The sequence below is a fragment of the Anomaloglossus baeobatrachus genome, chromosome 12 (assembly GCF_048569485.1).
Source record: "Anomaloglossus baeobatrachus isolate aAnoBae1 chromosome 12, aAnoBae1.hap1, whole genome shotgun sequence".
NCBI lineage: Eukaryota > Metazoa > Chordata > Amphibia > Anura > Aromobatidae > Anomaloglossus > Anomaloglossus baeobatrachus.
In genome coordinates, this window is record NC_134364.1 from 63,672,867 (window position 1) to 63,685,307 (window position 12,441).

General features: G+C 53.0%; 1 protein-coding gene across 2 annotated transcripts in view; it reads right to left on the reverse strand.

The window, feature by feature from the left end:
• The window catches only part of DORIP1 (dopamine receptor interacting protein 1), a 37,971-nt gene that overhangs the window by 23,467 nt on the left and 2,063 nt on the right, over window positions 1-12,441 (reverse strand). Inside the window, exon 3 of one of the 2 annotated variants that reach the window (XM_075331093.1) lies at window positions 10,835-10,924. The exons of the other annotated variant lie outside the window; for it this stretch is intronic. Within the exon in view, the coding sequence (XP_075187208.1) occupies window positions 10,835-10,924 (90 nt within the window). The remainder of the gene's footprint in view (window positions 1-10,834; window positions 10,925-12,441) is intronic. 2 annotated transcript variants of the gene reach the window in all.

Sequence of the window (12,441 nt, forward strand, 5' to 3'; positions counted from 1 at the left end):
GCATGGTCGGAAGAGCGACACCAGGACAGGAAAATCCTCCAAGTCCTGTGGTAAATCCTGGCCGAGGAAGACTTCCGAGCCTGAGTCATAGTGGAGATGACCTCAGAGGGAATGCCTGAAGCCGTCAGGATCCAGGACTCAAGAGCCACGCCGTCAATCTGAGAGCCGCAGAATTCTGGTGGAAGAACGGACCTTGAGAGAGAAGGTCTGGGCGGTCCGGGAGATGCCACGGCACCCCTACGGACAGACGGAGCAGGTCTGGGTACCAAGCTCGCCTGGGCCAGTCCGGAGCAATGATTATGACTCGACGGTCCTCCATTCTGATCTTGCGCAGAACTCTGGGCAAGAGAGCTAGAGGGGGAAACACATAGGCCAGACGGAACTGAGACCAATCTTGAACCAGTGCGTCCGCTGCGAAGGCTTGAGGATCGTGGGAGCGAGCCACGTAAACCGGAACCTTGTTGTTGTGCCGGGATGCCATTAGATCCACTTCCGGAGTGCCCCACTTGCGGCAGATTGATCTGAACACTGACGGATGCAGGGCCCACTCGCCGCTGTCCACGGTTCGACGGCTGAGATAATCGGCCTCCCAGTTTTCCACGCCTGGGATGTGGACTGCAGATATGGCGGACTTGGAGTCCTCCGTCCACTGGAGGATTCGTTGAACCTCCAACATCGCCAGACGGCTGTGAGTCCCGCCCTGGTGATTGATGTAGGCAACCGCTGTCGCGTTGTCTGACTGAACTCGAATGTGCCTGCCCGCCAACAGGTGGTGAAAGGCTAGGAGAGCTAGAAACACAGCTCTGATCTCCAGCACATTGATCGAGAGGGCTGATTCGGACGGAGTCCAAGTGCCCTGTGCTCGGTGATGGAGAAATACTGCTCCCCAACCGGAGAGGCTGGCATCCGTGGTGAGGATCACCCAGGACGGAGTCAGGAAGGAGCGTCCCTGTGACAGAGAGAGGGGCCGAAGCCACCACTGAAGGGAGCTCCTGGTCTGTGACGACAGAGCCACCAGCCTGTGCAAGGAAGAGATTCGCTTGTCCCAACAGCGGAGAATGTCCAGCTGCAGGGGACGCAGATGGAACTGGGCAAAGGGAACCGCTTCTATTGACGCCACCATCTGACCCAGCACCTGCATGAGGTGTCTGATGGAATGACGGTGGTGCCTCAGCAGAGAGCGCACTGCCAGACGAAGGGACTGCTGTTTGACTAAGGGCAACTTGACAAGTGCCGGCAGAGTCTCGAATTGCATCCCTAGGTACATAAGCACCTGGGTCGGGGTCAGAGTGGACTTGGGCAGGTTGACAAGCCACCCGAACTGAACGAGCGTGGCGAGAGTGAGCGAGACACTCCGCTGGCAGTCTGCACTGGATGAGGCCTTGACTAGAAGGTCGTCCAGGTAAGGGATCACTGCCAACCCCTGGAGGTGCAGGACCGCGACCACTGCTGCCATGACCTTGGTGAATACTCGAGGGGCCGTGGCTAAGCCGAAGGGGAGAGCCACGAATTGGAAATGTTCCTCTCCGATTGCAAAGCGTAGCCAACGCTGGTGTGAAACCGCAATAGGCACATGCAGATAGGCATCTCTGATGTCGATGGATGCCAGAAAATCTCCTTGGGTCATTGAAGCAATGACCGATCTCAGAGATTCCATGCGAAAATGCCGTACCTGGACATGCTTGTTGAGAAGCTTGAGATCCAGGATGGGCCGGAAGGAACCGTCCTTCTTGGGGACTAGAAAGAGTTTTGAGTAGAAACCGCTGAACCGTTCCCGGGCGGGAACCGGAACAATTACACCGTTGGCCTGCAGGGATGCCACGGCCTGAGAGAAGGCGGCGGCTTTGGAGCAGGGGGGGGGTGGACAGAAAAAATCTGTTTGGCGGGCTGGAAGAAAATTCTATCCTGTAGCCGTGGGAGATGATATCCCGCACCCACTGATCGGAGACGTGTTGAAGCCACACGTCGCCAAAGTGGGAGAGCCTGCCACCGACCAAGGACGTTGCTGGCGCAGCCAGATAGTCAAGAGGAGGCTGCCTTAGTGGCAGCGGCTCCTCCGGTCTTTTGAGGACGCGGCTTCGCGCGCCAGTTGGATTTACGATCCTTGGCTGCGGTAGTGGACGAGGTCGAGGGCTTAGAGGATGACCAGTTAGAGGAACGAAAGGAACGAAACCTCGATTGGTTCCTGCCCTGGACAGGTTTCTTGGCTTCAGTTTGTGGCAAGGAAGTACTCTTCCCGCCAGTAGCTTCCTTAATTATTTCATCCAGTTGTTCACCAAACAGCCGGGACCCAGCAAAAGGAAGACTCGCAAGGTACTTCTTAGAGGAAGCGTCTGCTTTCCACTCTCGAAGCCATAGGATCCTGCGGATCGCGAGGGAGTTAACGGAGGCCACCGCCGTGCGGTGAGAAGCCTCCAGGATGGCAGACATGGCGTAGGATGCAAAAGCCGAAGCTTGAGAAGTTAAGGCGTCCATCTCAGGAATAGAGTCCCTGGTGAGGGAATGTATCTCCGCCAGAGAGGCAGAGACTGCCTTAAGAGCCCACACTGCCGCAAAAGACGGGGAGAACGAGGCTCCTGCCGCCTCATATACAGACTTGGCCAGAAGGTCAACCTGGCGGTCAGTGGGATCCTTAAGAGAAGTGCCATCAGCCACAGCAACGACTGTGCGGGCTGAGATTCTGGACACCGGAGGGTCTACCTTTGGGGACTGGGCCCATTCCTTAACCACCTCTGGTGGAAAAGGAAAACGGTCATCAGAACTACGCTTCGGAAAACGTTTGTCAGGACAGGCCCTGGGCTTGGTAACAGTGGCCTGAAAACTGGAGTGGTTAAAAAACATGCTCCTAGCTCTCTTAGGTGAGGTAAACTGGTGTATCTCTACCAGAGAGGCTTGTTCCTCTGACTCTGGTGGGTTGAGGTTCAGTACGGAGTTAATGGACGCAATCAAGTCACTAACATCCGCATCACCCTCAGACAAGTCAATGGGGTACATAGAGGTAGCGTCTGAGCCCACAGTAAACGAATCCTCCTCGCCCTGCACCTCGGCACGTGAATCAGAGCCGTGGGAAGAGGAAGGAGAAGGATCCCTGCGTCTCCGTTTAGGGGGACAGGGTCCTAGGACATGCTCTGAGGGCTCTGCAGAGCTCGGAGCAGCAGAGGCACCCTGAGAAGAGGGCTGATGCATGGTCAGCAGTGTCCGGGACAGCTGCCCCATGGAGTCGGCAAAAGACTGGGAAATAGCTTGTGAAAAGGATGCTACCCAGGCCGGGGGTTCAGCCACCGGGGCCGGAGCAGCCGGAGGGACCCCTGAGGAGGCTCCAGGCTGAGACACAACCATATTAGCACAGGCATCACAATGTGGGTATGTGCTTGGCTCTGGCAGAATGAGCTTACATGCAGTGTGTTACGGGGGGCTGTCTGATAATAACCGAAAGGAGTATCAGACAGTCAGGGTCCACCGTGCAAAGACTTTGCTGCAGACTATGGCAGAGTGCAATACCTCTGTTAACTCACAGAAGGATATAATAAGTAAGTAAAGCAATTCCTCCCTTACTTGGAGGGTGTGTGGAAAGATCTCTGTTAATAATCACAGAGACAAAGGCAATGTGTGCGAAATGGCACCTACCTAGGTCCGCTCTTCTAGTGGTGCAAAAGAGACGAACAGCAGCGTAAGCCGCACAAAGCTCCTACCTGCGTTCGCTCCACTAGTGTGCGAGGACACGAACCACTAGATATGGCACCTGCCTAGGTCCGCTCTTCTAGTGGTGCAAAAGAGACGAACAGCAGCGTAAGCCGCACAAAGCTCCTACCTCTGTTCGCTCCCCTAGTGTGCGAGGATACGAACAACTGCCAGACGCAGTATAAGGAACGTTACCCTAGCGGCAACGTCCACCTACGAGTAGAATCACAAGGCCCAGCCAGACCATGTGCCTCAGGCACCTGCCTATGTCCGCTCCCCTAAGAGGTAAGGATACGGACAGCAGCCGAAGCTGTAAGGTATAAGAACGCTACCCTGCCGGTAGCGCTCACCTAGCATAGACAGAGGAATGCCTAGAGGAACGCGCACAGAGCGTCTACTCATATGCATGAACCAAGAGGACTGAGCACCATGCGGCGTGTGTCAGGGTCTTATATAGACTCTGTGCCTCATCCAAGATGGAGGACACCAGAGCCAATCCGCTGCCAGAACGACAGGAGTGACGTCATGCTGGCCTATCACCGAGCAAGACGTCACAAGCACATGATCAGCGACCAATCGGCATAGAAGGTGTCAGAGACATGTGACCTCGTGTCAGCGATGATGTCACCCGCACATGTGCAATGGCTCCAAGATTGGACTTAGTCTCCGGCGCTCGCACATGTGCAGTAGCAAGAAATCTGGACTTAGTCTCCAGCGCTCGCACATGTGCAGTAGCAAGAAATCTGGACATAGTCTCCAGTGCTCGCAGCAACCGTAACAGTACCTCCCCCTCAAGGGCCCCCCTCCCGGCGACGCAGGTAATCGGCAACTAAGTCGGGAGCATGGACAGCCTCCTCAGGCTCCCAAGAGCGATGTTCCGGGCCATAGCCCTCCCAATCTATCAAGAAGAACTTGCGCCCTCTAACCATCTTAGAACCAACTATGGCTCGTACCTCATAGCTAGAGCGAGAGGAATCAGAGACAGGAGAGTGCACTTCACGAGCGTGAGGTAAAATAGCCGGCTTTAGCAGTGAGACATGGAATTTGTCATGAATCCTAAGATGGACAGGTAACTTCAATTGATAGACTACAGGATTTACCTGTCGAAGAACCTCATAAGGACCCAGGAAGCGAGGAGCAAATTTGACAGAGCTCACTCTAAGTCTCACGTGTTTTGCAGAGAGCCACACAAAGTCCCCTGGAGAAAAGACAGGAGCCGGGCGGCGAAACCGATCGGACACCGTCTTCATACGGTCCTTAGCTGCTTGGATCGACTCTTGAGTCCGATCCCAAACCTCTCTGGCATTAGTTGCCCAGTCGGCCACAAGAGGAGGAGGTGCAGCAGCGGGAAACGGTACCGGTACCCTAGGGTGTTGCCCATTATTGAGTACGAACGGTGTCTGCCCAGTGGCCTCAGCCAGCGAATTGTTAAGGGCAAATTCTGCCCAGGGTAGGAGGGAGGACCAGTTATCGTGGTTCTCAGCAACAAAGTGTCGAAGGTATATAATCATAGATTGATTGGTACGTTCAACCAAACCATTAGTCTCCGGATGGTATGCCGAAGAGAGATTCAACTCAATTTGCAGAAGGCTACAAAGATCTCGCCAGAAACGGGAAGTAAATTGCGGGCCTCTATCACAAATGATACGATCTGGCATCCCGTGAAGCCTAAAGACATGCTTGAGGAATAGTTTGGCTAGTACCCTGGAAGATGGGATTCTCGATAACGGTACGAGATGAACCATCCGGGAGAAATGGTCCGTAATGACCCACACAAATCTATGTCCCTGTGAACATGGAAGATCACCCACAAAGTCCATGCCTACCACCTCCCATGGTCTATCTGGCACTGGTAAAGGATGCAAGAGCCCAGCCGGTCTCTGCCGTAATGGACGGTTGCGAGCACACGAGTAGCAGGAACCGACATATCTCTTGACGTGGCTGGCTAAGTGTGGCCACCAATACCACCTCTCCAGTAACTCTCGTGTCCGCCTAATACCAAAATGCCCACCCACCTTTGAGGTGTGGGCCCATGACAGTATATCATTCTGTCGATCAGGCGGAACAAAGGTCTTGCCCGGTGGGATTTGGTCTAACGTCACAGGGGAGAGCGTATGAAAAACCCTGGAGGGAAAGGATAAGACGAGGTTCGTCAATCTCTTCCTGGGTAGAAAGCATAGAGCGAGACAGGGCGTCTGCCTTGTTATTCTTACTCCCAGACAAATAGTTGATGGAGAAGTGAAAGCGGGAGAAAAACAAGGACCAGCGGGCTTGGCGAGGATTCAGACGCTGAGCGGTTTGTAAGTACGTCAGATTCTTATGGTCTGTATAGACCTGGAAAGGATGTTTCGCTCCTTCCAGCAAGTGACGCCACTCCTCCAAGGCTAATCTCAAGGCGAGCAGTTCCCTATCCCCAATGGTATAGTTTCTCTCTGCCGGTGAAAAGGTTTTAGCAAAGAAGAAACACGGCCTTTTTCTACCTGCACCGTTCTTTTGATACAAGACCGCACCAGCACCCACTGAAGAGGCATCAACCTCTAAGAGGAAGGGCTTACTCTCATCGGGTCTTTGAAGAACGGGAGCAGTTGAAAAGTGTCTTTTTACTGCCTCAAAAGCCTGAGATGTCTCAGTAGACCAGGCTTTGGGATTAGCACCTTTCTTAGTCAAGGCCACCAAAGGGGCCACCAAAGTAGAAAAATGGGGTATGAACTGCCTGTAATAATTTATGAATCCTAAGAAGCGTTGCACCGCCTTCAAGGAATGAGGTTCGGACCATTGCAGGACAGCAGAGAGCTTCGCAGGATCCATAGCCAGACCCTCTTGTGAGATAATGTAACCCAAAAAAGGCAATGAGGACTGCTCGAATACACATTTCTCGAGTTTAGCAAACAATGAGTGCTCCCTTAAACGGGAAAGGACACGAACGACATCCTGACAATGAGTCTCCAGATCAGGAGAAAAAAAATCAGGATGTCGTCCAGATACACCACTACTGAGGATAACAGTAAATCCCTGAACACATCGTTTACGAAGTCCTGAAATACTGCGGGTGCATTACATAACCCAAAAGGCATGACGAGGTATTCATAGTGACCGTCTCGGGTGTTAAAAGCGGTCTTCCATTCGTCACCCTTTCGAATTCGTACCAAGTTATACGCACCCCGCAGATCCAACTTCGTAAAAACTTGAGCTCCTCTCAGTCTGTCAAAGAGCTCCGAAATTAAAGGTAATGGGTATTTGTTCTTTATTGTGATTGCGTTGAGACCCTTGTAATCTATGCAGGGACGCAAATCACTCTCTTTCTTTCGAACAAAGAAAAACCCAGCTCCCGCGGGAGAGACAGACTTACGAATGAACCCCTTCTCTAAGCTCTCTATTATATAGGTCGACATGGCCTCCGACTCAGGTATCGACAGGGGGTAAACCCTGCCTTTAGGTGGAACCGAACCTGGGATAAGGTCTATGGCACAGTCATACGGCCTATGGGGTGGAAGAACCTCAGCACCCTGTTTGGAGAACACGTCAGTGAAATCCAAATAGGGTGTAGGTATGGGAGAGAGATCAGTTGATGCAACCGCAACGACCTTAGGTGGTAAGGGAAGACATCGGGACTGACATTTCGAACCCCAACTAATAATGCTGTCAGACTCCCAGTCAATGTGAGGAGCATGAGTCCGAAGCCATGGAAGACCCAGAAGGACGTCGTCTATACCCTCAGGCAAAACAAGAAAAGAAATCTCCTCTATGTGACCCTGAGACAGGGAAAGGCGCAAGGGAACTGTCCTCAATGTAATGGAGTCAGACAACATAGTTCCATTAACAACACGGACAGGAATAGGCGCCTCTAACATGATAGAGGGAATATTGTGTCCCTTTACAAATCCTGAGGACACAAAAATCCCGTCAGCTCCGGAATCCACAAAAGCCATAATAGGCCATGTATTCTCAGATAACGAGAGCTGACCTGGGATACAACACTTAGAGGGTGCAGAAGACGTCTCTAGTAACCCCCCTCTAATGGTTACTAGGCCAGGGAGTTTCCCTGACGACTAGGACACTTGTTGGCATAGTGCCCAGCCTGACGACATACGTAACATATAGGAGGACCAGACTTGCGTAGTCTGGAGAACGTATGACCTAACTCCATAGGAGTGGGAGATGTTTCAGATGCTGAGGAAGATGGTAGTAGACCCTCAACAACTGGAATAGCCCGATGCTTAGGGCGTGAGGAAGAGACCTCGAGTCTACGTTCCTTATGGCGTACATCGATCCTCGTTGCTACTGTGATCAAGTCCTCCAGAGAAGCAGGGACCTCACGAGTAGCAAAGGCATCCTTGACATAGCCTGCCAACCCTCTCCAGAAGATAGGAATCAACACCTTCTCTGGCCAATCTAGTTCTGCCACCAGAGTTCTAAAAGCAATGGCATAAGAACTAGTGGATAACGAACCCTGAGATAGATCTAACAGTCTCAGGGCCGCATCATGGGTAACCTGCGGACCCATGAATACCGCCTTAAGAGCATCAAGAAAGTCTTGATGTCTCAGAGTAACATCAGAGCGCTCCCATAGGGGAGTCGCCCATTCTAAGGCTTTGTCCTGAAGTAAGGAGATGATAAAGCCTACTCTGGACCTCTCTGTAGAGAATCGAGAAGAGTTGACCTCTAGGTGTATCTGACACTGACTAATGAAACCACGACATGATCTGGCATCGCCAGAATATCTGTTTGGCAGAGAAAGTCGAGGATCATGTGCAGATGTCACCATGGTCTGAGGTTTATCCTCTATACTCTTGAGCCGTGACTCAAGTACTTGTATGTAACGGTGTAACTGCTGATATTCTGCCATAACTGCCAGACCCTTGGCTCAGTCCTAATGTTACGGGGGGCTGTCTGATAATAACCGAAAGGAGTATCAGACAGACAGTCAGGGTCCACCGTGCAAAGACTTTGCTGCAGACTATAGCAGAGTGCAATACCTCTGTTAACTCACAGAAGGATATAATAAGTAAGTAAAGCAATTCCTCCCTTACTTGGAGGGTGTGTGGAATGATCTCTGTTAATAATCACAGAGACAAAGGCAATGTGTGCGAAATGGCACCTACCTAGGTCCGCTCTTCTAGTGGTGCAAAAGAGACGAACAGCAGCGTAAGCCGCACAAAGCTCCTACCTGCGTTCGCTCCACTAGTGTGCGAGGACACGAACCACTAGATATGGCACCTGCCTAGGTCCGCTCTTCTAGTGGTGCAAAAGAGACGAACAGCAGCGTAAGCCGCACAAAGCTCCTACCTCTGTTCGCTCCCCTAGTGTGCGAGGATACGAACAACTGCCAGACGCAGTATAAGGAACGTTACCCTAGCGGCAACGTCCACCTACGAGTAGAATCACAAGGCCCAGCCAGACCATGTGCCTCAGGCACCTGCCTATGTCCGCTCCCCTAAGAGGTAAGGATACGGACAGCAGCCGAAGCTGTAAGGTATAAGAACGCTACCCTGCCGGTAGCGCTCACCTAGCATAGACAGAGGAATGCCTAGAGGAACGCGCACAGAGCGTCTACTCATATGCATGAACCAAGAGGACTGAGCACCATGCGGCGTGTGTCAGGGTCTTATATAGACTCTGTGCCTCATCCAAGATGGAGGACACCAGAGCCAATCCGCTGCCAGAACGACAGGAGTGACGTCATGCTGGCCTATCACCGAGCAAGACGTCACAAGCACATGATCAGCGACCAATCGGCATAGAAGGTGTCAGAGACATGTGACCTCGTGTCAGCGATGATGTCACCCGCACATGTGCAATGGCTCCAAGATTGGACTTAGTCTCCAGCGCTCGCACATGTGCAGTAGCAAGAAATCTGGACTTAGTCTCCAGCGCTCGCACATGTGCAGTAGCAAGAAATCTGGACATAGTCTCCAGTGCTCGCAGCAACCGTAACACAGTGTATATAGCGTACATGTTTGCAGCCTTGCTCCGGGTGACAGACATGCTGCTGAGGAGGAAGCTCTGCAGCCAAAATACACTCCTGTAGAATGTCCTGAGAGTGTATAATAAAGCCTACAACCAGAGGTTGTGGCTTACCAGACCGCTCTCTGTGTGCCCTCCGGATTCCACAGCTCAGACCCCCAGTGAAGCGTCAGCCTTCATAAACAGCAGCAGCTGCAGCATCCAGCGCCGATCAGTGTGATAAACGCTGAGAAAATGGCGCTGGGAGGAGGAGGGGGGGGCGGAGATTAGCCCAAGAGCGGGAAACCGGAGGGCTAAGGAGAGATGCAGGGGAGGGGAACATCTCCTCAGAGAGGAGTGTACTCCCCTCTGCTGGCCGGCCGGTGGGCGGCGCCACTCTATTCCCCTGCCTGAATGACGTGCAGAGGTGAAACCGAAACTAGGCCCAAACAGAAGCCGGGGCCTAGATTTTAACATGCGGCCGACGAGCAGGCACCTTCGGCGCGGTTCTCAGGGGAAACCCCCAGAACCGGCCGGAATTTACAGTAAAGATAAAAAAACACACTTTCCCCTTAATAAAAGTACCCGGGACCCCTGAAAAACGTCTCAATACTTAGCTTCTGAGACGCAGGGCCAGTCCCTGAGGGGGGGGTTAAACGCTCCTTCCAGCAGGAACCAGACAGGGCTGCGGATGGAGACCGGTCTCCTGCAAGCAGAGAGGACCGAGACGGCTCCCACTTCAAACCAGAGCCTCTCAGAGGATGTGAAGGAGCGCGGCATGTGAAGGCTCCAGTCTTGTAAAGTCAACCTTAACAGCACCGCCGACACAGTGGGGTGAGAAGGGACATGCCGGGAGTCCAGACTGGACCTGCTTTTCTTCCATATCTTTAAAATCAAAATAAAAATAAAAAAATCAGAGAATGCATGTGTGTGTGTGATCCTCCTGACACAAAGCATTGAACTGGGTAGATTGTCATCCAGGGGGTGTATATAGCCCAGAGGGAGGAGCTACACGTTTGAGTGTAGTACTTTGTGTGTCCTCCGGAGGCAGAAGCTATACACCCATGGTTTGGGTCTCCCATAAGGAACGATGAAGAAACAACCCCTTCCCCCATCTATTCCAAATGTTATTTTAAATATAAATGTAACTACTTTTGAAGAAGAATGGCGTTTCTTTCCTGTAGTGCACTAGTCCTTGGGGGTCACTCACCCAATCTCTTCACATACTTCAATCCGAGAACAAAACAGCTCATCCACCGCCATCTGAATGAGGTCTCCGTGCGGTATGTCATGGGGAGGGCTGGAGGGGAAACAGACAGGTGAGACGACGACTTGTAGGACTAAACTTTGCCCTAATGCATGGGCTGTGGCTACACCCAGACAATTTGCATGGGTGGGCAGGCTACCTATAGTGCTGGTAGAAGGCTGATGAAGAGTAAGCGGCTGTAGAGGCTTGTCTGGACTGTATACACAGCTGAGAACTCCTCATACACTTTATTTGTTGTACATTTTTGCCCCTATCAGACTAACGTATGATGTGTTTTTTAAATATCGCCAATAGTTTAGATCATGCAGTATACTGACACTGAACGAGCAGGGAGGAGAACGAGGAAGAAACCAGAAAATGCTTACTTTGGATTGGCTGAGAAAAGGGGAGGGGAGGGGGTTCTCCTGACCGGATATTGACAGCCTAATTTACGGTATGTCTATGGGAGGCTGTCAAATTGCGGGTCAGAAGACCCCAGATCAGTCTGGAGATATCAGCCATCAGAATTTGGCCTTTACTGTAGAAAAAGGAGAAGGGTCCCTGTGTGACCCCCAACAATCTGATAAAAGGGTCATGAATTTTTCATGAGGATAATTCTATTATAGGTGATAGATTGCTTCTGCCTGGGGCATGTGGAGTCCCGCAACCACTCCACCCACCACTCCATGCACGAGGAGTGCCCCATCCCATCCCACCAATCCACCTTCTGCCCAGTGCATGCGGTGTCTTGCTCTTTCCGAGTGCATGAGGAGTCTTGCACCCCCCGAGCAACGTCCCCCCCAAAGCAAGCGATGTACTGCGTCAACCCCCAGTGCACGAGGAGTCCCGCACCCCCACCCCTCCCCAGTACACGAGGAGTCCCGCACCCCCACCCCTCCCCAGTACACGAGGAGTCCCGCACCCCCACCCCTCCCCAGTACACGAGGAGTCCCGCACCCCCACCCCTCCCCAGTACACGAGGAGTCCCGCACCCCAACCCCTCCCCAGTACAGGAGGAGTCCCGCACCCCCACCCCTCCCCAGTACACGAGGAGTCCCGCACCCCCACCCCTCCCCAGTACACGAGGAGTCCCGCACTCCCCTCCCCAGTACACGAGGAGTCCCGCACCCCCCTCCCCAGTACACGAGGAGTCCCGCACCCCCACCCCTCCCCAGTACACGGAGTCCCGCACCCCCCTCCCCAGTACACGAGGAGTCCCGCACCCCCCTCCCCAGTACACGAGGAGTCCCGCACCCCCCTCCCCAGTACACAAGGAGTCCCGCACCCCCCTCCCCAGTACACGAGGAGTCCCGCACCCCCCTCCCCAGTACACGAGGAGTCCCGCACCCCCACCCCTCCCCAGTACACGAGGAGTCCCGCACCCCCCTCCCCAGTACACGAGGAGTCCCGCACCCCCACCCCTCCCCAGTGCACGAGGAGTTCCGCTCCCCCCCTCCCCAGTACACGAGTAGGCCCGCAAGTGGAATACACTGTTATAACCAGAGCAGGACCTAAGGAAGCTTTCAACACCTTTTTCATACTTCAATCCTCTGAGGCTTAATGTTGGGTGA